The sequence below is a fragment of the Chiloscyllium plagiosum genome, unplaced genomic scaffold, assembly GCF_037043375.1.
Source record: "Chiloscyllium plagiosum isolate Xiang-an unplaced genomic scaffold, Cpla_swu_hap1 HiC_scaffold_43, whole genome shotgun sequence".
Classification (NCBI taxonomy): Eukaryota; Metazoa; Chordata; class Chondrichthyes; order Orectolobiformes; family Hemiscylliidae; genus Chiloscyllium; species Chiloscyllium plagiosum.
The window spans coordinates 31,596,982-31,620,141 of NW_028270181.1; the positions used below are offsets into that span (position 1 = coordinate 31,596,982).

The 23,160-nt window shown below is 41.4% G+C and overlaps 1 protein-coding gene across 1 annotated transcript in view; it reads left to right on the forward strand.

Annotated features, from left to right (window-relative positions):
* tm9sf3 (transmembrane 9 superfamily member 3) overlaps nt 1–23,160 on the forward strand; it is a 155,816-nt gene that overhangs the window by 47,871 nt on the left and 84,785 nt on the right. The window contains exons 3-6 of the mRNA XM_043678647.2: nt 1,527–1,649; nt 5,638–5,798; nt 12,104–12,181; nt 13,920–14,051. Of these exons, the coding sequence (XP_043534582.1) occupies nt 1,527–1,649; nt 5,638–5,798; nt 12,104–12,181; nt 13,920–14,051 (494 nt within the window). The remainder of the gene's footprint in view (nt 1–1,526; nt 1,650–5,637; nt 5,799–12,103; nt 12,182–13,919; nt 14,052–23,160) is intronic.

Sequence of the window (23,160 nt, forward strand, 5' to 3'; positions counted from 1 at the left end):
TAGATGCAGTTCTAAATTCATGATTTTTCAAAGCAAACTGCCAGTTTAGCATTACTTTCATGCAGTATATTTACAAACCTACTGGCATTATGCATTAAACTCTGATCAAATTTGTAGAAGAATCTTCATCTTGGTGCTGCCAAACTGCCCCTTGACATACTGCTGAAGTCCCTACTGTCACTATCCTTGATCAGTGCAGAGAGGCCATTGATATATGCACATTGCTGTTTGAATCGGATTTAAGATTAATCAGATCAGCACTTTAACTGGAGAGTAGATAAGTGGCTTTCAAAAGAGGAAAGGCAATGGTGGTCTTCAGGCAGTATTTGGGAGTGTAGACGTTGATAGTTTTCGTGAGCTGAATCATCGGTTGCTGAAGGAATGAACTTGGAAGATTCTAGCAAAAAATCTGCCGATTCTCACATACTGGAATGGTGGCAGAAGGCTGGAGGGTTGCATATTCAACCATTGCTCTAAAAGGGGAGAAGGATAAACGTCATAATTACAGATCAGTCAGTTTAACATAAGACGGTAAAAAGTTTAGAAACATTCCAAGCGAGCATTAACAAATTGCTAGGATTCCATTTCCTTTGGCTGCTAGTTGCTGAGACTGAATCCAGTAGTATGTAACCTTGATTTTCCTGATCAGTGTTGCTCAGGGCTTAAAACCATGTCCATACAAACACTAAAGCACCCTACTCCGTCCCAAAACATTCTTCTTCTCTGTTTTTTTTGTGATTGCTGCAAATCTAATCCAGTGTGCAACTACCCCTACAATCAATCCTGAATGAGTGCTAAAAGGCTGTTGCCCTTACACTGCAATTCCTTTCTAAGATCTTCTGGCTTTTATCCTATCCTAACTTTGAAGACTACCCTTAAATTCCATCATCTTGAAAATCTTATGGCAATCTTTCTTCGTATTCAATATTCCTGCCCAAGTCCAAGCAACCCTAGTTGTTGAACAACATTGGTGTCATCACTGAAAGCATTTGTATTTTTGTTCTGCTGTCGATGTTTATTTTGGAGCATAGAGTTTTATAAATGAAGGTTTTCATCTAAGATGGATGTGAAATTCAGGTGCCAGAAGTGAAAAAAACTGATCAATTGCAACCAGTTCTTGATCTTTAGCATCAAAATATTGCAGTGCTGGCAATCTGAAATAAAAGAAATAAATGCTGGAACAAATCAGATCATGCAGCATCTATTGAGGGAGAAACAGTTAATGTTCATTTATGTGACCTTCCAAGTTCTGAGGAAAGAGATCATGGTCTCAGAATGAGAGGTCAGGCTTTTAGGATTATGATAAGTTTGATTCTATTTCGTGATCAATAAAACTTGTATTTGGAACCATGGAGAAACCTGTTATATCCAGAATGTTTAAACTTACGAAAATGAAGCACTGCTATTATAAAGATAGCAGAGATAAAAACAAATAAAGTGCGACAAGTACATAAAATCATCCAATTTAATATTTATATCCTGGTGTAATTGTGGTAGTATTTAATATTGCATTGTTTTCTATCTAGAGGATGTTATGCAGAGTACTTACTGTGAAATTGATCTGGACAAGCCAAAACGGGATGCTTTTGTTTATGCCATCAAGAACCACTATTGGTACCAGATGTACATTGATGATTTACCAATTTGGGGTAAGTGCTTATTGGAGTTGAGTTTAATAAATGATGTTCACAAGGCAAGCTAAAGATTGATTGATTTATTTTTCAGTTTTCCTCCCCCATTGTTCATGACTTACCTTCGACTTCAATCCCACCTTCTATATTCATTTAATCTTGTATTTCTGGTTTGTTGTTCTTAACCCATCAATTACTGGAAAGAGACTGTGTTAAATTTTGTCCCATCCTTGTAGAATTTTTAACACTTCCATAGCATTAACTCTATTTTCTACATTATTCATGTGAAATAAATAACCCATCTTTCAAGCCTATATTTTCTCATACTGGGGAGCTCTTGTGGATCCACATTGTATTCTCTCAAATCTTTCTCTATAATATGGAATATGATCTCTAACTGAGGTGAGGTCATCTATAGATTTGAGTCTCATTTTTCATACCCTGAATGATTTAAACCTAGAACTCAATTTTTTAATATAAATTTTATAATGTATTTAATATTCAATTAAACTGGGCCTCATAACCTGTTTTTCCACAGGATGACAGTTTTAATCAAAATGGATTACATTGTAACTAATGGTATTGTTTTTCATTCCTCACACTTGAGTTCATCCCCCTATTCTAGTGATAATCCATTGGAGATTCCTTTGATTTTTATTAAAAAAAATTATAGCAAGCAGCGTATTAACCATACTCTACCGTTCCCTGTTTGCAAAGCTCTGAATATAATGTCTAATATTACATGATACTAAAATGGATAGCACTTAAGAAACAATTCTGATTGTGCAATCCTCAACAAACATCCACAATGTTCAGTAACAATTGTCACTCCTCCAATGTTGAAACATTCCATGTTCAAATGCAACTCAACCTCAACAATAACCAGGTTTGAGCTGAAAAGTGGTAAGTAATGTTCATGTCACATGAATACTGGGCAATGACCGTGTTCAGTAAGATGCAATATAAACACAGCTCCTTGGGTAACCACTGACCAGAGATGCAATTGGATTTGCCATATAAACATAGGGCTACAAGAGCAGGTCAGAGGCTAGGAATATGTGGCGAATAACTTACCACCTGAGTCTCCAAGGAATATTGCAACAATGAACTCATCTCCTGACTCACCAAAGCCTATGGGCTATCAATAAGGTACAAATCAGAAGTGTGATGGAATGCTCCCCACTTGCTGGGTGAGTGCGGCTCCAAAAACACTCAAGAAGCTTAACACCATCTAGGACAAAGCAACTTGTACTATATCTATAAGTATTCAATCCCTCCATCACTGACAATCAGGATCAGCAGTGCGTATCATCTACAAAATGTGCTGCAGAAATTCAGCAACTTACCTTAGCATCTTCCAAACCCACTTCCATCTAGAAGGACAATGGCAGCAGATACATAGGGACATCTCCACTTGCAAGTTTCCCTCTAGGCAACTCACCAGCCTGGTTTAGAAGTATATCGCTGTTCCTTCACTGGCTGGGTCAAAATCCTGGAGCTCCTTCCCCCATGGCATTGTCTACCTATGATTCTACTCAGAGCACATGGGCTGCAGCAGTCCAAGAAAACCGCTCACCACCACCTTCTCAAGGGCGACTTGTCCCATGAATGAATAAAAGTACTACTAATGACACTACAGTGTGGCTCACTGATGTTTGCTCAAAGCAACTTTATATATATTCGCAAGCAGAAAGAACATGTTCATGCATTGTGCCTAAGAAAAAGGAAAACTATTCTTTGGTGCGTTCCACATGGCAAATCTTGACTCATCAGATTTGATTTCGAGCAAAGGTTTGTGGGTAAGCTGTGATGTAATTAATGATGTAACATTTAAAAGGCATCTGGATGGGTGTTTGAATAGGAAGAATTTCGAGGAATGTGAATCCAAATGCTGGCAAATGGGACGAGGTCCAATTGAGCTGTCCTTTTGGTGCGGACAAGTTGGACTGAAAGGTCTGTTTCCATGCTGTATGACTCTATGATGCATTGATGCATTTTCCATAGTAACATCTCTGCCAATCAGAGTCCACTTGTCAACCAATCAATACCCTTCCTCTGATTGTAAATTGTTGTTCCATTTGAGAAGTGGATAGTGAAGAAGGCATTTGGTATGCTTTCCTTTATTGGTCAGAGTATTGAGTACGGAGTTGGGAGGTCATGTGACTGTACAAGACATTGGTTAGGCCTCTGTTGGAATATTGCATGCAATTCTGGTCTCCTTCCTACTGGAAAGATGTTGTGGAACTTGAAAGGGTTCCGAAAAGATTTACAAGGATGTTGAAAGGGTTGGAGGATTTGAGCTATAGTTGAATAGGCTAGGGCTATTTTCCTTGGAGCATCGGAGGCTGAGGGGTGACCTTAGAGGTTTATAAAATCATGGGGGGCGGGGGGGCGCATGGATATGGTAAATAGACAAGATCCTTGCCCTGGAGTGGGGGAGTCCAGAACTAGAGGGCATAGGTTTAGGGTGAGAGGAGAAAGATATAAAAGAGACCTAAGGGGCAGCTTTTTCCACACAGCCGCTGGTACGTGTATGGAATGAGCTGCCAGGGGAAGTGGTGGAGGCTAGTAGAAATGCAACATTTAAGAGGCATTTGGATGGGTATATGAATAGGAAGGGTTTGGAGGGATATGGGCCAGGTGCTGGCAGGTGGGACTAGATTGGGTTGGGATATTTGGTCGACATGGACGAGTTGGGCTGAAGATTCTGTTTCAGTGCTGTACATCTCTATGACTCTGTCTCTGATATTCTTGGGAGCGTGTCTTAGTGAAGACGGTGAAAAGGTTTGACAATGTCACCTTTTTCTCGTAATACCTAACGATAACTTACCTTGTCAACCAATTTTGACTCTATCCACTCAGCCTATATCCAGTAAATTACTCAATGAACACAGTGACTATAGATTTGAACATTGATGGACAGCATTTCCAACTATTCTGAAACTTTATCCCTGACACTTCACACCAGTTCTTAATTGTTGGCTCCCCTCTTTATAAATTCTCTATTTTGTAACTTTATCCAATAATCTCCATATTTGTCAAAGATTTTTCTAAAGTCCAGGTATACTTCATCCTCTGCTTTCACCCCATTTATCGTGTTCATGTTACCTCTTCAAGGAATTGTGTAACATTCATGGAGCGTGTATGTATGGTATTTCAATTAATTAAGTAGATTGTGCGAGTTGACCCAGGATATGATGAATGACAGTCAACTGAGAGAATGATTCACTCTCATTGGGAAAGGTAGTCTGTTGACTGTGCCTTTGCGGTTGTGTGGTAATTTCACATGCTGCCTCCTGACACATTATTAATTATCAGAAATCTCAAATATTCGGACCATAGCGTCTCATCTTTCTCAACATTTCAGTGATTGAAGGACAATAATTTTGTGAACGCCATTTTGCACAAAATAAAGAATGTAATTAATTGATTTATGTTACTGATGTCAGCTTTATCTTTCCTTGATTAAGACATTTTTTGTTGTGAACATAACATTAATTAGAAATGTTAACATTGGAGTGCAGAAGAATCATGGGATAAGTGTACACAAATGCACCATTCTTCTGCAATCTATTAAAGTGTTGCTGCAGTTAGGTTCACCCATGTGCATTTTTAGACAATGAGTATTGCCGAGCTTTTAATTCATAGTTAAGTGCAGCCTGATGTTCACTTATCATCCACTTTTACTGCTGGCTAGCAAGTAGGGGTGGAACTTTGGCTGAATTTTGTTTGCTTTTTCTAACCATTGCCCATTGTAATGATGCCATTTCTGGTTATCCAACTGCTGTTTGCACTCAGATCAGTTACTGCAACATACGCTGCTGGACTTTGTATTTACTGGTCTGAAGATTTACTGTTGTTATTGGAGGTCCCCTTACTCATTTGATATTATGAATTATTTACACTTTAGAAAGCACTATTAGGCGTTCAAGAAATTTCAAATTCTCCAAAGAAGAAAGTGCTTGTTTTCTAACTTATATAATACTATTTTTTTTGTTGCATGCAGGGATCGTAGGGGAAGCCGATGAAAATGGAGAGGATCATTTCCTCTGGACTTACAAAAAACTTGAGATTGGCTACAATGGCAATCGAATCGTGGATGTGAACTTGACCAGTGAGGGAAAGGTCAAGCTGGTACCAAACACAAAAATCGCAATGTCATATTCTGTAAGTATTGTTTATTGTAAGAAAATTATTTTCACAATTTCAGCTAGAAAATGCTGAGAATACAATGAACTCGGAAAGCATGTTAACACTTCAGGTGGAAATCATTGGTTAACTCTGATCATTCATGTTATGTTTTTTTGACTGTGGATTTCCAGAATGCAATTTCTCTTTTTTGTTTTTTCAGAGTGAAATAAAACACACACAATGCTTTATTTTGTAATTTATGATTTTTACAGAAGTTAATCACGGTACTCTGAAATAAAAACAGGCGGCTAAATCATTCAAAGAATATGCCAGCATTGTCTTGTGTATGAGTTATCTACTACTATCCCATTTTATCACTGCTTTTAATCATTTTAATAACTCTCTTATTCCATTAACATCTTAATCTCCCTTAACCTTTATTGTTATTGCTTCAATCATAGTCAAATCTGAGAAATTCACATTCTAAGGACTTTTTTAAAAATCATCTTAAAGGCATTGGGTAGTTGTAGTGTTCTTATAAACTCTCAGATGAAAGCCATCTGGTTCTGAGAATTTGTCAGTGTTTAGAACTGGTATTTTATGTTCTACTGTTGATATGCTTGCATTAATTTTGCTAGTTCTCTTTCACTGGTTTATTATTAATTTCCTTGATGACAACATGCTGCTTTCCTCTTCCCCAAATGTAAGTGCTAATGTTATTACTTTACATGTATGTCACCTCGTTTTCATTTGATTAGGTTCCCTACAGCATAGAAACAGGCCCTTCGGCCCAACAAATCCACACTGACCCTCCGAAGACCAACTCGCCCTCCCCACCCTGTATTTATCCCTGACTAATGCGCCTGCTAATGCACCCTGACTAATGCACACTATGAACAATTTAGCATGGCCAATCTAACCTGCACAGGTTTGGATTGTGGGAGGAAATGCAGACATGGGGAGAATGTGCAACCTCCACACAGACAGTTGCCTGAGGTGGGAATCGAACCTGGGACCCTGGCACTGTGAGGCAGCAGTGCTAACCGCTGAGCCACCGTGCCACTCTATAATTTGTAAGATCATCATTCACAGTTTTAAACTGTCCACATTGATCTTAATAAATTTGTCCCTGCAAACTGATGTTCACAACTCTTTTAGAGCACAAAATACATGTAGTCAGTAGGCAAATTGGCTCCCAAAAAGTACCAAAATGCCCAGAGTAAGCTACAATGTGTGCACATGGGAAGATAAGTCACCTTCTTAAAGGAAGAGTAGGCGGAATGTGTGGGGAGGTTCTCCTCCATCACAGGCTGGTTCTCTTCTGTGCTTGCTGATAAATTGTTCTTGCCAAAACAGTGACAGTGAGGTAATCACCAGGGAACTGGAGTCATCTTCTGGTCCCAAAGTCTTGTATTTACTCCCCAGATCTCTGCATGCCTCTACCACTGTTTCCTTCTTCAAGATGAATTTTAACACACATTATTGGGCCAGTATTTATTGCCCATCCCTAGTTGCCCCTGAGGAGACGGTGATGTGCTACTACCTTGAATTGCTGCAGTCAATTTTGTGCAGGTACACCATTCGGGAAGGAGTTCCAGGATTTTGATCCAACAACAGTGTATTTCCATGCCTAAATAGTGAGTGCAAAGGTGGGAGAGCTTGCCTTTGTTCTTCTAGATGGTAGTGGCCTTAGGTTTGGATGGTGCTGTCCAAGGTAACTTGTTGACTTTCTGTAGTGCATCTTACGAATGTCATTCACTGCTACTGAGCGTTGTAGTTGAGGGTGTTAATGTTTGAGGGTATTACGCCAATCAAGTGGCAGCTGCTTTGTCCCTGGTGTTGTCAATCTGAAGTGTTTCTTGGAGTTGCTGTCTTCGAGAAAACTGGGGAGTATCCTATCACATTCTTGGCATGCGCTTTTAGGTGGTGGACTAGCTTTGGGAATTAAGGTGAGGAGTTGCTGCAGAATTCAGAGCTTCTGACATGCTCCTGTTGCTATGGTTTTTATAAGGCTAGTCCAGTTGAGTTTCTAGTCTGTGGTAACCCCCAGGATGTTGACAGTTGGGAATTCAGTGGTATTGCTGTTGAATGTCAAGGCACGATGGTTAGATTGTCTCTTAATGGAGATGGTCATTGCTTTGCATATGTGTGGCCTGATGCATCTTGTCACTTCTCAGCCCAAATGTGCACATTGTCTAGGTCTTGCTGAATTGGACATATTTCAGCATCTGTGCAATTAGCAATTGTGCTGAACATTTGCATTGGTTTCAGTAATCATCCTACCTGGTCATAGAGTCATAGAGATGTACAGCATGGAAACAGACCATTTGGCCCGACTCGTCCATGTTGACCAGATATCCCAACCTAATCTTGTCCCATTTGCCAGCACTTGGCCCATATCCCTCTAAACCCTTCCTATTTATATATCTATCCAGGTGCCTTATAAATATTGTAATTGTACCAGCCTCCACCACTTCCTCTGGCAGCTCTTTGCATACACGTACCACCCTCTGTGTGAAAAGGTTGCCCCTGAAGTCCTTTTTATATCTTTCCCCTCTCACCCTAAACCTATGCCCTCTAGTTTTTCCCCCACTCCAGGGAAAAGACTTTGTCTATTTATCCTATCTATGCCACTCATGATTTTATAAACCTCTATAAGGTAACCACTCAGCTTCCAACGCTCCAGGGAAAACAGCCCCAGCCTATTCAGCCTCTCCCCATAGCTCCCCAGCTTATTCAGCCTCTCCCCATCCTCCTACCCTGGCAACATCCTTGTAAATCTTTTCTGAACCCTTTCAAGTTTCACAACATCCTTCCGATAGGAAGGAGACCAGAATTTTCCTGTAAAGCCACAACATGACCTCCCAACTCCTATACTCAATACTCTGACCAATAAAGGAATGCAGACCAATGCTGCCTTCACTATCCTACCAACCTGCACCTCTACATTCAAGGAGCTATGAACCTGCAGTCCAAGGTGTCTCCGTTCAGCAACAACACCCCCTAGGACCTTACCATTAAGTATATAAGTCCTGCTGAGACTTCCTTTTCCAAAATGCAGCACCCAACATTTATCTAAATTAAACTCCATTTGCCAGTCCTCAGCCCATTGGCCCATCTGATCAAGATCCCGTTGTACTCTGAGCTAGCCTTCACTGTCCACTATACCTCCAATTTTGGTGTGATTAGATTAGACTAGAGTCCCTACAGTGTGGAAACAGGCCCTTCAGCCTAACCAGTCCACACCGACCCTCTGAAGAGTAACCCACCCAGATCCATTTCCCTCTGGCTAATGCACCTAACACTATGGGTAATTTAGCATGGCCAATTCACCTGCACATCTTTGGACTGTGGGAGGAAACCGGAGCACCCAGAGGAAACCCATGCAGACACGGGGAGAATGTGCAAACTCCACACAGACAATCGCCCGAGGCTGGAATCGAACCTGGGACCCTGGTGCTGTGAGGCAGCAGTGCTAACCACTGAGCCACCGTGCTGCCCCATTATCTGCAAACTTACTAACTATATCTCCTATGTTCATATCCAAATCATTTATATAAATGACGAAAAGTAGTGGACCCAGCACAGATACTTGTGGCACTCCACTAGTCACAGGCCTCTAGCCTGAAAGGCAACCCTCCACACCACCTTCTGTCTTCTTACCTTTGAGCCAGTTCTTTATCCAAATGGCTAGCTCTCCCTGGATTCCATGAGATCTAACCTTGCTAATCAGTCTACCTTGGGGAACCTTGTTAAACACCTTACTGAAGTCCATATAGGTCACATCTACCGCTCTGACCTCATGATTCCTCTTTGTTACTTCTGGCATTGTTTTGATAGGAAGGTCATTGATGAGCAGTTGAAAATGATTGATTGGATCTTGTTCTACAGCTTCACCAGGTTAATGCCAAGGTTGCTGCTCCTGCACTCTTCAATGAAGCATAGTTGATCCTGTGACTTGATGGTGATGGTAATGTTAGTGTGAGTGTTATGCTGTGCCATGAGATTGCAGATTGTTTTAGAGTACAATGCTGCTACTGATTTAGATTAGATTAGATTCCGTATAGTATGGAAACAGGCCCTTTAGTCCAACAACTCCACACTGACCCTCTGAAGAGTAACCCACCCAGACCCATTTCCCTCTTACTTATGTACCTAACACTATGGGCAATTTAGTTTGGTCAATTCTCCTGACCTGCACAGCTTTGGACTGTGGGAGGAAACCGGAGCACCCGGAGAAAACCCATGCAGACACTACCCCGAGGTTGGAATCGAACCTGGGTCCCTGGCGCTGTGAGTTAGCACTGCTAGCCACCGTGCTGCCCCGATGGCCCACATTGCCTAGTGGATGTCCAGTATTAAGTTGCTAGAACTGTTTTGAAGTCTAATCCATTCAGCATAGTGATAGTACCACAAAATACGTATGAAAGTATCCTTCATGTGACTTTGTCCCCATAAGGACTGTGTGGCAGTCACCCTTACTGGTACAGATGCGATTGGGAGAATGCAGATTGTAGAGGATGAGGGAAAGTATATTTTTCTCTCAGCACCTCCCGTAAACCCAGTCTAGCGGCTGTGTCCTTTAGTATTAGACCAGCTTGATCATTAGTGCTGCCGTTAAGCCACTATTGCTGATAGACATTGAAATGCACCATCCAGTGTGTATCTGCAATAGTGTTGCCTGCTCGTGCATTCTTCGTTTGTTGTTCTATCCATTCATCAGCTGAGGGGGCAAGTGGAAGCATGATAATCAGCAGGTATTTCATTGCCCATGTTTGACCTGATGCCATGAGAATTGATGGAGTCTGGAATCAATGTTGAGACTCTCAGAGACTGAATGTATACCACCCTGCTGCCACTCTGCTTGGTCTGTCCTACTGATTGGACAGGAAATAGTTAACTTTTTATGTTAGTTCCACTGAGTGGAACTAGAGTGGGTGTCATGAAGCAAACTATTACAGGAATTTTAGAGAATGATTTCCTCATGCGTTTTCACTGACATTTTATACTTCAATGGCACTAATTTATGTGAACTTAATGTGTTTGGCCACTGAATAAATTACCTTTACTCAAGAGGATTGCAGTTCAGAATCACCGAATCATGCAGTATAGAAAAGGTCCTTTGCCCCTCGAGTCTACTGCCAAAAGTACACTAAATCTATATTGTCCAACTTTCCAGCATGAGGTCTGTAGCTTTGAATGTTGTGACAGTTCAGGTGCTTTTTTAAAGGTTGTGAGGTTACCTATCTCATCGGCCCTTCCAGGCAGAGCATTCCAAACCACCACCGCTTCTGGGTGAAAAACAAATTCCTCAAATCTCCTTTAAACCATCTGCCTTTCACTTTAAACGTTTGCCCCCTTGTTATTGACCCATCAACCCAAGTAGGGGGGCTACTACTTTATATCCACCCTGTCCATGCCACTCATAATCATATGCACCTCTATCAGGTTGCCCCTCAACCTTCTCTGCTCTGGAGAAGACAAGCCAAGCTTATCCAGTCTTTCTTCATAACTAAGATGCTTTGTCCCAGGCAATGTCATGGTGATTCTCCTCTGTACCCATTCAAGTGCAATCAGATTGTTCTTATGTGGTAACCAGAACTGTGCACATTACCCAACCAAAGACCTGTATAGCTCCAAAATAACCTGTGTTTTTATGATCTACATCTCAGTAGATAAAGGCTCGTGTCCATATGCCACTTTAATTACCATGTTAACCTACTCTGCCACCTTCAGGGATCTGTGGACATGCACCCCAGGATCCTCCCATTTTGAAATCTTGAAACAATTATGGCTAAGTAACAAGGCTGTGTTTGGTGGTGACGGTGATGTGTTGCTCACTGGAACTCCCCACAAACTCGAGTTGCTGGTTTACCCATTATTAGATGATTGTGTTGCTCTGATTGAAAGATTTGGATTTCAAGAGTTGCATGGACAGCTGTAAAGATTAAGAAGGTTGTATACTTTGCCCCAATAACCCTAAATGTTCTAATCGATTTTTGGCTAAAATTCCTAGCTGCATTCAATCTAAATCTGCCAATTAACCAAGCGAGCATGTCATTCGAGGGGAAAAATGTCATGAAGTTATCTTTTGACAATGCAGCAGCATTTAAAATGTTATAAAACTATTCCATTTAAGATTTATATGTACATGCAATTTTAGTTAATCCATATTGTAAAACCTCATGACCAGATAAATCAAATTATACAGTCATGCTCAAACAAAGCTTTTCTCCTTTCTCATAATATTTCTGCCAATTGAACCTTGTGTGCCACAGTGTATTGTTTGCAAGTCAATTGCTCTTTTCTGTTTTCCTTAATTTATCTTTTCTGCTTTTTAGATGAAATGGAAGAAATCAGATGTGAAGTTTGAGGATCGCTTTGATAAATATCTTGACCCATCCTTCTTCCAGCACAGAGTATGTTGCATTTTTAAAATTACTATATTCTAACTTTCTATGGATTATAATTTGAATCTGATGATATGACATATGTTGTGCTGTATCATGCTTTTAACCAATTGAATGACTAGACTGTTAAGAGTTGTCGTCGATTTTCTGCACATGGCCTTAGTATAAGTCTTAATGATCATTCGTCTTTCACAGCATTGTTTGCAATGAGCTCGAGGCTGTGGTTGAAGGACTTTTACTGTGGCATAGCACTCTTCACGTCCCCAGAGCATCGCAAATTACTTGGCAGGCAATGATTTTTTTTTCATAGTGTTGGAAATACAACAATTTTTGTATTTTTACACAGCAAGTTTCCACCAACAGCAATGTAAAAGTTAGCAATTGTCAACTTGTGGCACTTGAGGGATAAAAATTGGGCTGGACACTCATCTACCCTTTTACAAAGTAGTGCAAGGGATCTTTTAGGTTCATCCGAGGAAGTAGACAGTGCCTCAGCTTAGTCACTCATTTTTGAGACAGCATCTTGAACGGGTGCATCCTGCCTGTACGGCAGTGGAATGCCCGTTTCGATTTCTTTTTTTGAACAAATCTAAGACACAAGACTCAGCAACAGTGTGACTGAGGTGAGAGTGCTGCTAACTGTGAACCACAGCTGACACAATTATGCAGTGTGGGATCAGTGGATAATAGCTTGGTTGACAGAATTCATTCTGCTGGGACATTATAATGCAGGCAATAATATAATGCTGTTCACAACTTTGAATGTACTTTTACTCTTCTGTGGGGTTTCTTGCAGTTAATTGAAGAGATATGTTTGGCAGCGAAAGATTGAATCACTAAACAGATACTTAATAAAAAATAAAACGTATTTTGAGTGTTGACATATGTTAGAAGCACTATAAGCATATTGTGGGCCTTCTTTTTTTCCCCATCTAATACCCAGGAAGCTATAAACAGTGAGAGACTGGAAAAAATTGCATTACAAAATAAAATTGGTACATTAGTTCTCAGTTAACATTTATTGTCCAGCATAAACTTTATTACATATTAAGTATCTTTTATTTCCTCTGATACTTGGTAAACATTTGTCCAGTTGCCACAGCGCACTATGAATCATGTCATTGGTTCATATTTATTTAGATAAAGTAAACTTATTTAATAGCTAGGTTAGCTCAAATTTCTGGTATTAATTGTAAATCAGCAAAATACTGTGTAACAATTTTTGTTAGTCTTCTAATGTCTTTGTTAATGTTTCCATTTTCCTCTCCTGAAGCTGTTGATTTCCAGCCAGATTGACTGAAGGTTGGTTGTCCTCATCTCTTGTGTGTCCAGTGTTTGGGTATTGCCATAGTTTTTAATAATGATAGTTGATACTGCTGTGCCTACCCCAGAATAATCTATGTCCAGGAGCACATTTTATAGGTGCCACAGATGATTTTACTTTGCTGAGTTGAACTTCACACAGGCTAAAAGTTTAATTTGGAATCTTTGGTCAATTATTTAGCCTGGTAGCTCCAAGCCACTGCAACGAGTGATTCTATAAATGTTTACCTTATTGAACAGTGTTTTGAGTTGTAAAATTCACCTTTGCAAATTAACTCTTCTATGGAGTTCCTCTGTTAGTTGAAGAGTACATTGAAGCTGGGAGTAAAAGACTTGAATCACTAAAGCATTTAGATTCTATCAGTTTTGAAAAGTGAAATTAACATTACAAGTTCTTAAGATGTCACCTTTCTTGTGCTGACAGATTCACTGGTTTTCTATCTTCAATTCTTTCATGATGGTCATTTTCCTGGTTGGATTGGTCTCCATGATTTTAATGCGCACGTTACGAAAGGATTACGCTAGGTATAGTAAGGAAGAAGAAATGGATGACATGGTAAGGACTTTCAATGATGGTCATTTTGACGATTATCTTTCACACTGATGATTGATCTGATCTCTTAGGAAATGGGAATAGCTTGAGGCTTGAAAGAATTGTGAAGCTGTTCTGCCTTGTATTGTTCTGATAACTATTCCTTTAGATAGCACATGATAACCAAATTTTAAAAAGTATCTGCATGGTTTCTGCCTGTGTGGTTTCATGTTATGAGGTTTGTCCTCATAAGCGATCTGCATTTTGCTGGTCACTGGGAGTCTTTACATCTTGGAAAATCAAATGTTATGCCTCATGATGATGATTTAGTAACTTTTCAAATGGACTGGGAGTTACTCCTTTCTGCAAGCTCTTTTTGAAATGAATAATCCAAATCTTCCCAGTTGGACTGAAAATATTTGTGTGCCCTCGCTGTTCATACTGAGAGCAGAAGATGTTATTTGAACAACAATTTATCATAAATCCACAAACTTTCATTTTGTACTTGAAAAATAGTGCATATTTTATTTTGCCAAAGCACTTGTTTGTTGTTTTTTAAAACAATCAGTAGTTTAATACTAATGTTTAGTTGTGATGTTGTAATAACTGAAGAGATGCTACAGCATAAATTTGACTGTAGTTTCTGTAGGTTTCATGTGGTACTGATCATTTTACTCAGTAAGGTTAATTAAAAGCCTTTCAAAGGCATGATTACCTAGAAGAGCCCACAAATCAATAGAGAAGAATAACGAAAAGACTAAAATTATTAAGGAAGCCAAAAATAGGTTATGTCAAAAGCATTTTTAGCTTTGAATAGGTGTGCACACTAGTCATAGAGATGTATAGCATGGAAACAGACACTTCGGTCCAACCCATCCATGCTGACCAGATATCCCAACCCAATCTAGTCCCACCCGCTAGCACCCGGCCCATATCCCTCCAAGCCCTTCCTATTCATATACCCATCCAAATGCCTCTTGAATGTTGCAATTGTACCAGCCTCCACCACTTCCTCTGATAGCTCATTCCATACACGTACCACCCTTTGTGTGAAAAGTTTGCCCGTTAGGCCTCCAGGGAAAACAGCCCCAGCCTGTTCAGCCTCTCTCTCTATAGCTCAAATCCTCCAACCCTGGCAACATCCTTTGTAAATCTTTTCAAGTTTCACAACATCTTTCCGATAGGAAGGAGACCAGAATTGCACGCAATATTCCAACAGTGGCCTAACCAATGTCCTGTACAGCCACAACATGACCTTCCAACTCCTGTACTCAATACTCTGACCAGTAAATGTAGTGGACTTGTTATTGAACTGGAAATCCAGGGATCTTGATGAATAAATATTGACATGATAGGAACTGAATTTAAATGCATTCGCTACTTTTATTTTTGCTTGGATATCGGTATTGCTGGCAAGACAAGTATTTGTTATCCATCCTTAATTGCCTTTGAGCTGAGTGATTTACTCGACCATATCAGAGGGTGTTTGAGTCCTCCACATTGCTGAGAGTCTGATCAACTGAGTTAAAGGACATTAATGAATCAGATGGGTCTCTACGACAATCAGTGCTGGTTCTATGGGCACCATGACTGAATGTGGTTTCCAATTGCAGTTTTTTTTCTGAATGTAAGTTCAATTCTTTACCAATTCATTGAATCCCAACAGTGTGGATGTCGGCCGTTCGACCCATCAAATTCACACTGACCCTCTAAAGAACGTGCCATCCAGACCCTGTCCCTGTAACCCTGCATTTCCCATGGGTAATCCACCTAGCCTGTATATCCCAGGGGACTATGGACAATTTATCAGTGCTAATCCACCTAACCTGAACATCCTTGTTGAACCCAAATGTTTGAGTAGGATTCTGAAGTACTCTAAAACAATGAGATTATTACCTGGTTATGTTTCCTGTTTTCAAAATTCTGGAATTCAACAGCTGGTTTTGTGAGAGTGGCTGTGATATTTCTACATTAGTGAATCAGATAGGTTTTACAATAATGTTCCTTAGGTTAGGAAATTTGCATTCTTATCCTTGTGTGATCTATCTGCTATTGCAGGCTGTGGACTTGAACTATCCTCTGAAGTACAGTAGTCTAATAAGCCTCCAGTTATGTCAAAGAACTACAGAAAAGCCTGATATGAATAAAACTATAATGACCCTCTTGTATTTGATCCCAGTACACCCAACCCAACAACACTGTGTAGTTCCCCTGATTAAGATCAGTAGACTTGTCATCCCAGAGGGTAGTTGAATAGCAATCTGATATTGTCATGGTCTCAGGATCGCACCTTTCCTGCCAGTGTCCCACACTCTTCCACTCACCATTAATGCATATGCCTTGTTCATTGGAAACTGAAGCATGAGGGTTGACAGCGCAATGATAGTCAGAAGCGAATAAAGCCTTAGTTACACAGCATGGAAACCAATTCTTAGGTCCAATTATCCGCACCAATCTCGACTGATCTAGACTCATTTGTTAGCATTTCACCAATATCCCTCTAAACCCTTCCTATTCGTGTACCTGTCCAGATGCTGCCTTTATTGTTGTTATGTACCAGGCCAGACCCCCTCAAAACATTTCAACAAAGTAGCGCAGATCCTAACTTTGTTTTATGCAGGTGTTACACATATTCTGGTGGATGGAGCTGGTCAAGCCACTTGTTTTTAAACAAAACAGTTTATTTACTGGATTACCAAATGAAACACACAGAGAACAGAATACAGAATAACTTAACCTATCCAGAAACTCAACAGATTATGCAGACTTAATGATGCTCTTCTAAATACTTGCAACAATCCCCATAAACACCACTTGGTGCTAAAGGTAAAATTAAACACATGGTCTTACAGGAGAGATGTCAGAGAGAGAGGAGGGTCAGCACTGACCTGTTTCTTTGGGTCCAGCAGCTTTAAGACTGCCTGACTGCTTTCAGTGAGTAGCCAGAATGCCAAAAGCCAAACCAAATCAGAGAAAAGCTGAGTTGGGAGAACTGGCCACTCCCCGTTCATTGTGCAAGTGAGTTTTTAAAACTTTAAAGCCTGGGGCAGTATCTCTTAGCTACAATCAAATTTGCCCTAAAACCCTTCAAACAGACTGTGTCTTTTATGACCTCTCTGAAAAAAAATGCCAAGGATGCCTTATTAAAGTAGCAGTATCATCACAATATGTTCTAATTATACCTGCCTCCACCTCTGGGCAACTTGTTCCATACGCACACACCATCTTCTGTGTGAAAAAGTTGCCCCTCAGGTTCCTTTTAAATCTTTCCTCTCTCACCATAAACCTCTGCCTTCCAGTTTTAGACTCCTGTACCCTGGGTAAAAGACCTTGACTATCATGCCCCTCCTGATTGCATAAACCTCTTTTAGATCATTCTTAGTCTCTGGCACTTCAGAGAAACAAGTCCCACCCTATTCAGCCCCTTTCTATAGCTCAGTCCCTCCATTCCTAGCAATATCCTTGTAAAGCTTTTCTGAATCCTTTCATGTTTCATAGAAACCATAGAATACTTACACTGTGGAAGCAAGTCCTTTGGCCTGTTGAGTCCACATCAATCCTCAGAAGAGCATCCCACCTCCCTCCCTCGTCCCTGTAACCCTGCATTTCTCATGGCTAGTCCACCCATCCCTGGATGCTATGGGCAATTGAGCATGGCCAGTCCACCTAAGCTGCACAGCTTTGGACTGTGGGAGGAAACTCACGCAGACACAGGGAGAATTGTGCAAACTCGACGCAGGTGGTCGCCCAAGCGTAGAATTAGATAGAGGTCCCGGGCACTGAGAAGCAGCGGTATTAATCACTGAGTCAACGTGCTGCCCTCGTCTTTCTTATAGCAGGGAGACCAGAATTGTGGACGTTTCCTTCTCTGGGTTAATTTGGATAACTTTCTACTTCACTGCACGCATCCACTCTTCACTACTACCCAACCCACTGCACTCCTAAACAGCCTGCCAGAGAGAGAGAGAGAGCGCGTGTTCTGAGGAATTCCCAACAGTGCTGTGGTTGTGGGTATGTTCGCCGAACTAGGAAGTTTAGATTAGATTAGATTACAGTGTGGAAACAAGTCCACACCGACCCGCCGAAGCGAAACCCACCCATACCCCTACATTTACCCCTTACCTAACACTACAGGCAATTTAGTATGGCCAATTCACCTGACCCTGCACATCTTTGGATGGTGGGAGGAAACCGGAGCACCCGGAGGAAACCCACGCAGACACGGGGAGAACGTGCAAACTCCACACAGTCAGTCGCCTGAGGCGGGAATTGAACCCGGGTCTCTGGCGCTGTGAGGCAGCAGTGCTAACCACTGTGCCACCGTGCCGCCCACGGTTGACTTGCAAACGTTTCGTCCCTTGTCTCGGTAACATCTTCAGTGCTTTCGGGCCTCCTATGAAGTGCTGTTGGACTGTCTCTTCTGGAATTTATTTGTATCCATTCCTGCTGCTTCCGTTTGTCGGTTCCAGTAGTTCGTTGTACTGGCCAGTAAATTGGGTCTAGGTCTATGTGTTTGATTGATGAGTGCCATGCTTCTAAAATTCTCTGTCTGTACTCTGTTTAGCTTGTTCTATTATTGTTGTGATGTCCCATTCGAATTTATGGTCCTTGTCACCTGTTTGTATAGCTACTAGGGACAGCTGGTCATGGTGTTTAGTCACTAGTTGGTGTTCGTGGATGCAGATGGCTAGTTCTATGCCAGTTTGTCTTATGTGGTGTCATGCAGTCTCTGCATGGAATCTTGTAAATTAGATTAGTCTTGTACATGATGGGTATAGGGTCTTTTGTTTTGGTGAGCTGTTGTCTGAGCATGGCTGTTGGTTTATGTGCTGTCATGAATCCGAGTAGTTGAAGTCTAGCTGTTAGGTCTGAGACATTTTTGATATCAGGTAGTGTGGCTAGTGTGTTGGGTCGTGGCAGGTCCTTGTCGCGTTGTTTGTCTGCTCATACCTGCAGATGAAGTTGTGGGAGTATCCACAACCCACATACCCACAATCACTGTAACCAGCACTCGAGCTGCAAATCTTTATGCAAACTTTGAGTTCTAACATAGACATCAGATCTCATATATCACATCGAGCATAAGCAAGGAAATCTGCTTGCCACCTACCTCTTCTTTCTTAGTTAATAACTGAGCACTCTTGCATGTGAACACTGGCTAGAAGTAGTACTGAGAATAGCAAGAGCAAGAATGTTGGGATGCTTCAATGCAGATCATCAAGGGTAGTTTAGTAGCACTTTGTGACCATGCTGGCCAGGTCCTAAATTTGGCATATCTACCAAATTGAGCCTGTTACAGGTTGGTGAGAAAACTGATGTGTGGGGAAAACCCACTTAGTTTTGCCTTTAACAGTTTACCTATAGTAGAAGCATCTTGTCTATCACAGTACCAGTGAGAGTGACCACCAATCAATAGTTATGAAGATGTAGTCTCATCTTTGGCAAACTGCTCAGCTACATCACATGAACAAAATTAGAGGTAAATCCAAATCAACCCATGTCCCAAAATCTGATGCTGATCTTGGAAAGAGAGCTTAATGAAATGGGTCAATGGGCTAAAAAATGGCATTGGAGTTCAAACTAGATAAATGCGAGGTATTGCATTTTAGTACAACAAACGAGTAAGGATTATACAACTAAGGGTACAGTGTTGGGTAGTGTTATAGAACAGAGGAACCTAAGGGTTCAGGTACATAATTCTTTGAATTTTGCATCACATATAAGCAGGGTAGTTAAAAAGATGTTTGGCACGCTTGCTCAGTCCCTTGAGTGTCGGAATTGGGAAGTTATGTTGAGGTGGTACAAGATATTGGTGAGGCCACTTCTGGAATACTGTATCCAGTTATAGGAAGGATATTGTTTAGCTGGAGAGGATTCAGAAGAGAGTTACCAGGATGTTGCCAGATATAGAAGGTCTGAGTTATAATGGAAGGCTGGAGAAGCTGGGATTTTTTTTCACTGGAGTGTAGGAGGTTGGGATGCAACCTTACAGCCATTTATAAAATAATGAGGGATATGGATAGAGTTGGTGGCAGTTATATTTCCACGAGGATGGGGGTATTTCAAGACTAGGGGACACAATTTTAAGGTGAGGTGAGAAAGATTTAAAAACATAAAGGTAATTTCTTTTAACACTGAGTGGTTCATGTAAGGAGTGAACTTCCTGAGGAAGTGGTGGATTTGGGTGAGGATGTGAATATGGAAGGTTTGGAGGGATACAGGTCAGGAGCTGGCAGATAGGACTTGTTTAATTTGGGATTGTTCCCATACTACATGACTGAGTGCTTGACTCCAGACCTTAAAGCCTGCCTACCAGCTACAGAGTCTGGTGGAATATCTCCATTTAGATGGGTATATGTCACTCCAAAAGCAGCATTCAAATGCCATCTGGGACAACGCATTCTACCTGATTATAACCTCATCCATCACATTCAGTGCACTGATTACCATCTATAAGATGCATGAGACAGACTCGGCAAGATGGCAGCGATTCTGTAGAACAGCTATTGACAGTTCTGCCTAACGGCCAAGGCATACTGGTGTTTTTTGCCATCCCTAGCCAACTTATGTGGTGGAATTATTAGTTTAAAACGTTACAGAACACATATTTGTTAATATTTGGGAATGGGAAGGATGCCAAAGAGAAAAGGAGCGAGCAAACAGCAGCAGGGAGGACACTCCCCTGAGCACCCACCACACCAGAGACTGCAGCAACCCCCGGGGACCTGATAGACTCAGGAATTGGCTGCGGCGATGGAGAGACATACCTTGAAAGTTGGGGCTGCGATTGAGGAGATACATGGGGAGATTCGTGCCCAGGTCCAACCTATTGCATCCATGCTGCAGAAGCATGAGCAGGAGGTCCAGGGCCTCGGGGAGAGGCTGGAGGAGGTTGAGGGTCGAACTAAGGCCTCGGAAACTGCGATGGAGTCATCATCCAGTCAGATCCAGGTTTTGGAGCGAGAGGTGCGGGCCTTGCGAGCCCATATCGATGACCTTGAAAAACGAGGTCGGAGGATAAATCTCCGAATTGCCGAGCTCCCTGAAGATGAGCAGCCAGTCAGCTTCTTTGGAAGCTGGCTGCTGAAGATTTGGGCTTTCATAAGCTGCAGATTGAAAGGGCTTATCGGGTTACACTGCACAGGTCAGGCCCAGTGCAGCGCCCCGCTTGGTCCTAGTGCACTTCCACTCATATAAGGACAAGCAAAACGTCATAGAAGCTTCCAGATCCCTCGGGAAAAGATCCGCAGGCACTGCTGTACAAGGGGTCAAAAATCATGTTTTTCCAGGATTTCTCAGCAACTGTAATTTGAAAGGGGAAGTCCTTCGATGAAGTTAAAAAGAGGCTGAGGAACCTGGGCATCCAGTACTCCATGAGATACCCTGCAGTGCTTCGTTTCTGCCACGAGGACTCAGTTTATACATTGACTAAGCGGATAAAGCTAAAACCTTTGTGGACGCTTTAAAATAGATGGATTGGCTTGAAGAATATGATTAATGCTTGTTCTTTTTTCTATCTTTCCCCATGTTTTCTTTTTTTTTAATAACTGGATTTTCTGATGGGAAATGTTGTGGATGTCCTTTCTTGTCTTTCCCCCTTTTGTTTGTTCTGTTTCTCTTTTAGTCACAAGTAGGGGTGACATGAAGCCAGGGATGGGTGGAGTGCTCATCCTGACTTTGTCTTTTTTCTGTTGATTTAAGGATCGTCGTCTTGTTTTTTTTTCTGGCCTAAGGCTAGTGCACAGTCTGGGTTTGAAGGAGCTGTGAAGGAGGGAATTGGTAGGGTGAGTGCCCCCTATGGGCAGGGGGAAGAGTCTTCCATTCAAGGTTTTATAGTTTTTTTTTGGTAGTAATAGTTGTTTATAGTTATGATAGAGTAGTTTTTGTATATATAGTTCTTCGACTCTGAGTCTTTATTTACTTATGCTCGGCGCTTTGTAAGCCGGGTTCTCCCTCTGAGGTGTTCAAGAGTCTCTGAAAGGGGATATGGCTAGTGTCTTATTAGTGCACCTGCAACATTAAGGGAAGTCATTCACCTGTTAAAAAGAAAAAAGTGCTTTCTAGCCTTGAGGGAAAGGGTTGAAATTGCTTTGTTGCAGGAAACCCATCTTGATGGGGAACAGCTGAAATTACAACAGAAGGGTTATAACAGAGTATTCTTTTCATCCTTTATTACTAAAAGTAGGGGAGTGGCGATACTTATCCAGAAAAATCTTCCGTTCACATTAGAGCAGATGAAAGATGAGCAGGGACGGTTTGTGATACTTAAAGCCTTGATATATGGGGAGGAATATGGAATTTTAAATGTCTACGTCCTCCGGCTCATCCCTTCAAATTTTTGATTAGTGCTTTCTCTAAGTTGAGTGCGTTTAGGGGGGATTATAGGGGGATTTTAATTGTCTTTTGGATCTGACAGTAGACAGGATGCCTTGCGGGTTCCCAACTATTTCTTTGCAGGCCAAGCAGGTGGTTGGCTTATGCGAGGAGTTGGGGCTGGTGGATATTTGGAGATGTCTTCACACTACTGTCAGGGACTTCACCTTTTTTTCAAACCCACATAAATGTCACATGAGGATTGACCTCTTTCTGGCTCCCTCAGCCCTTCTGGATTTGATTATGGGTTGTAAAATTAGGAATTAAGCTGTCACTGATCACTTGGCAGTATATTTGGAGGTTAAGGCCAAGAGTGAAGGGCTAGGTCCAAACGCCAGTGCCGCAAACCCTTTTCTCCTTAAGGATTCCAAATTTGTGGAATAAGTTTTGAAGGAGTTTCAGGAATTCTTGACTATCAACTCAGGCACGGCAAGTAGTCCGTCTAGGCTATGGGAGATTGCTGAGACCTTTGCTAGGGGATTAGCTATTTCCTATTCGGCTAGCCGGAAACGACAGAAGGGGAAACAGCAGCATCTACTTGAGACGCGGTTGAAAGCTGCTGAGGCGGTACATTTTACGCGGCCTTCGGTGACTAAGCTACAACGGATCACAGCCCTCTGGGCTGCCTTGAATTCAATACTGACACAAAATACAAAGAAAGAATTTGCTTTTGCTAGACAAAGGCTTTTCGAATATGGGGATAGGCCAGGGAAATATTTAGCGTATCTGACTAGGAAAAAGCATGCTCCCCAATCCATTA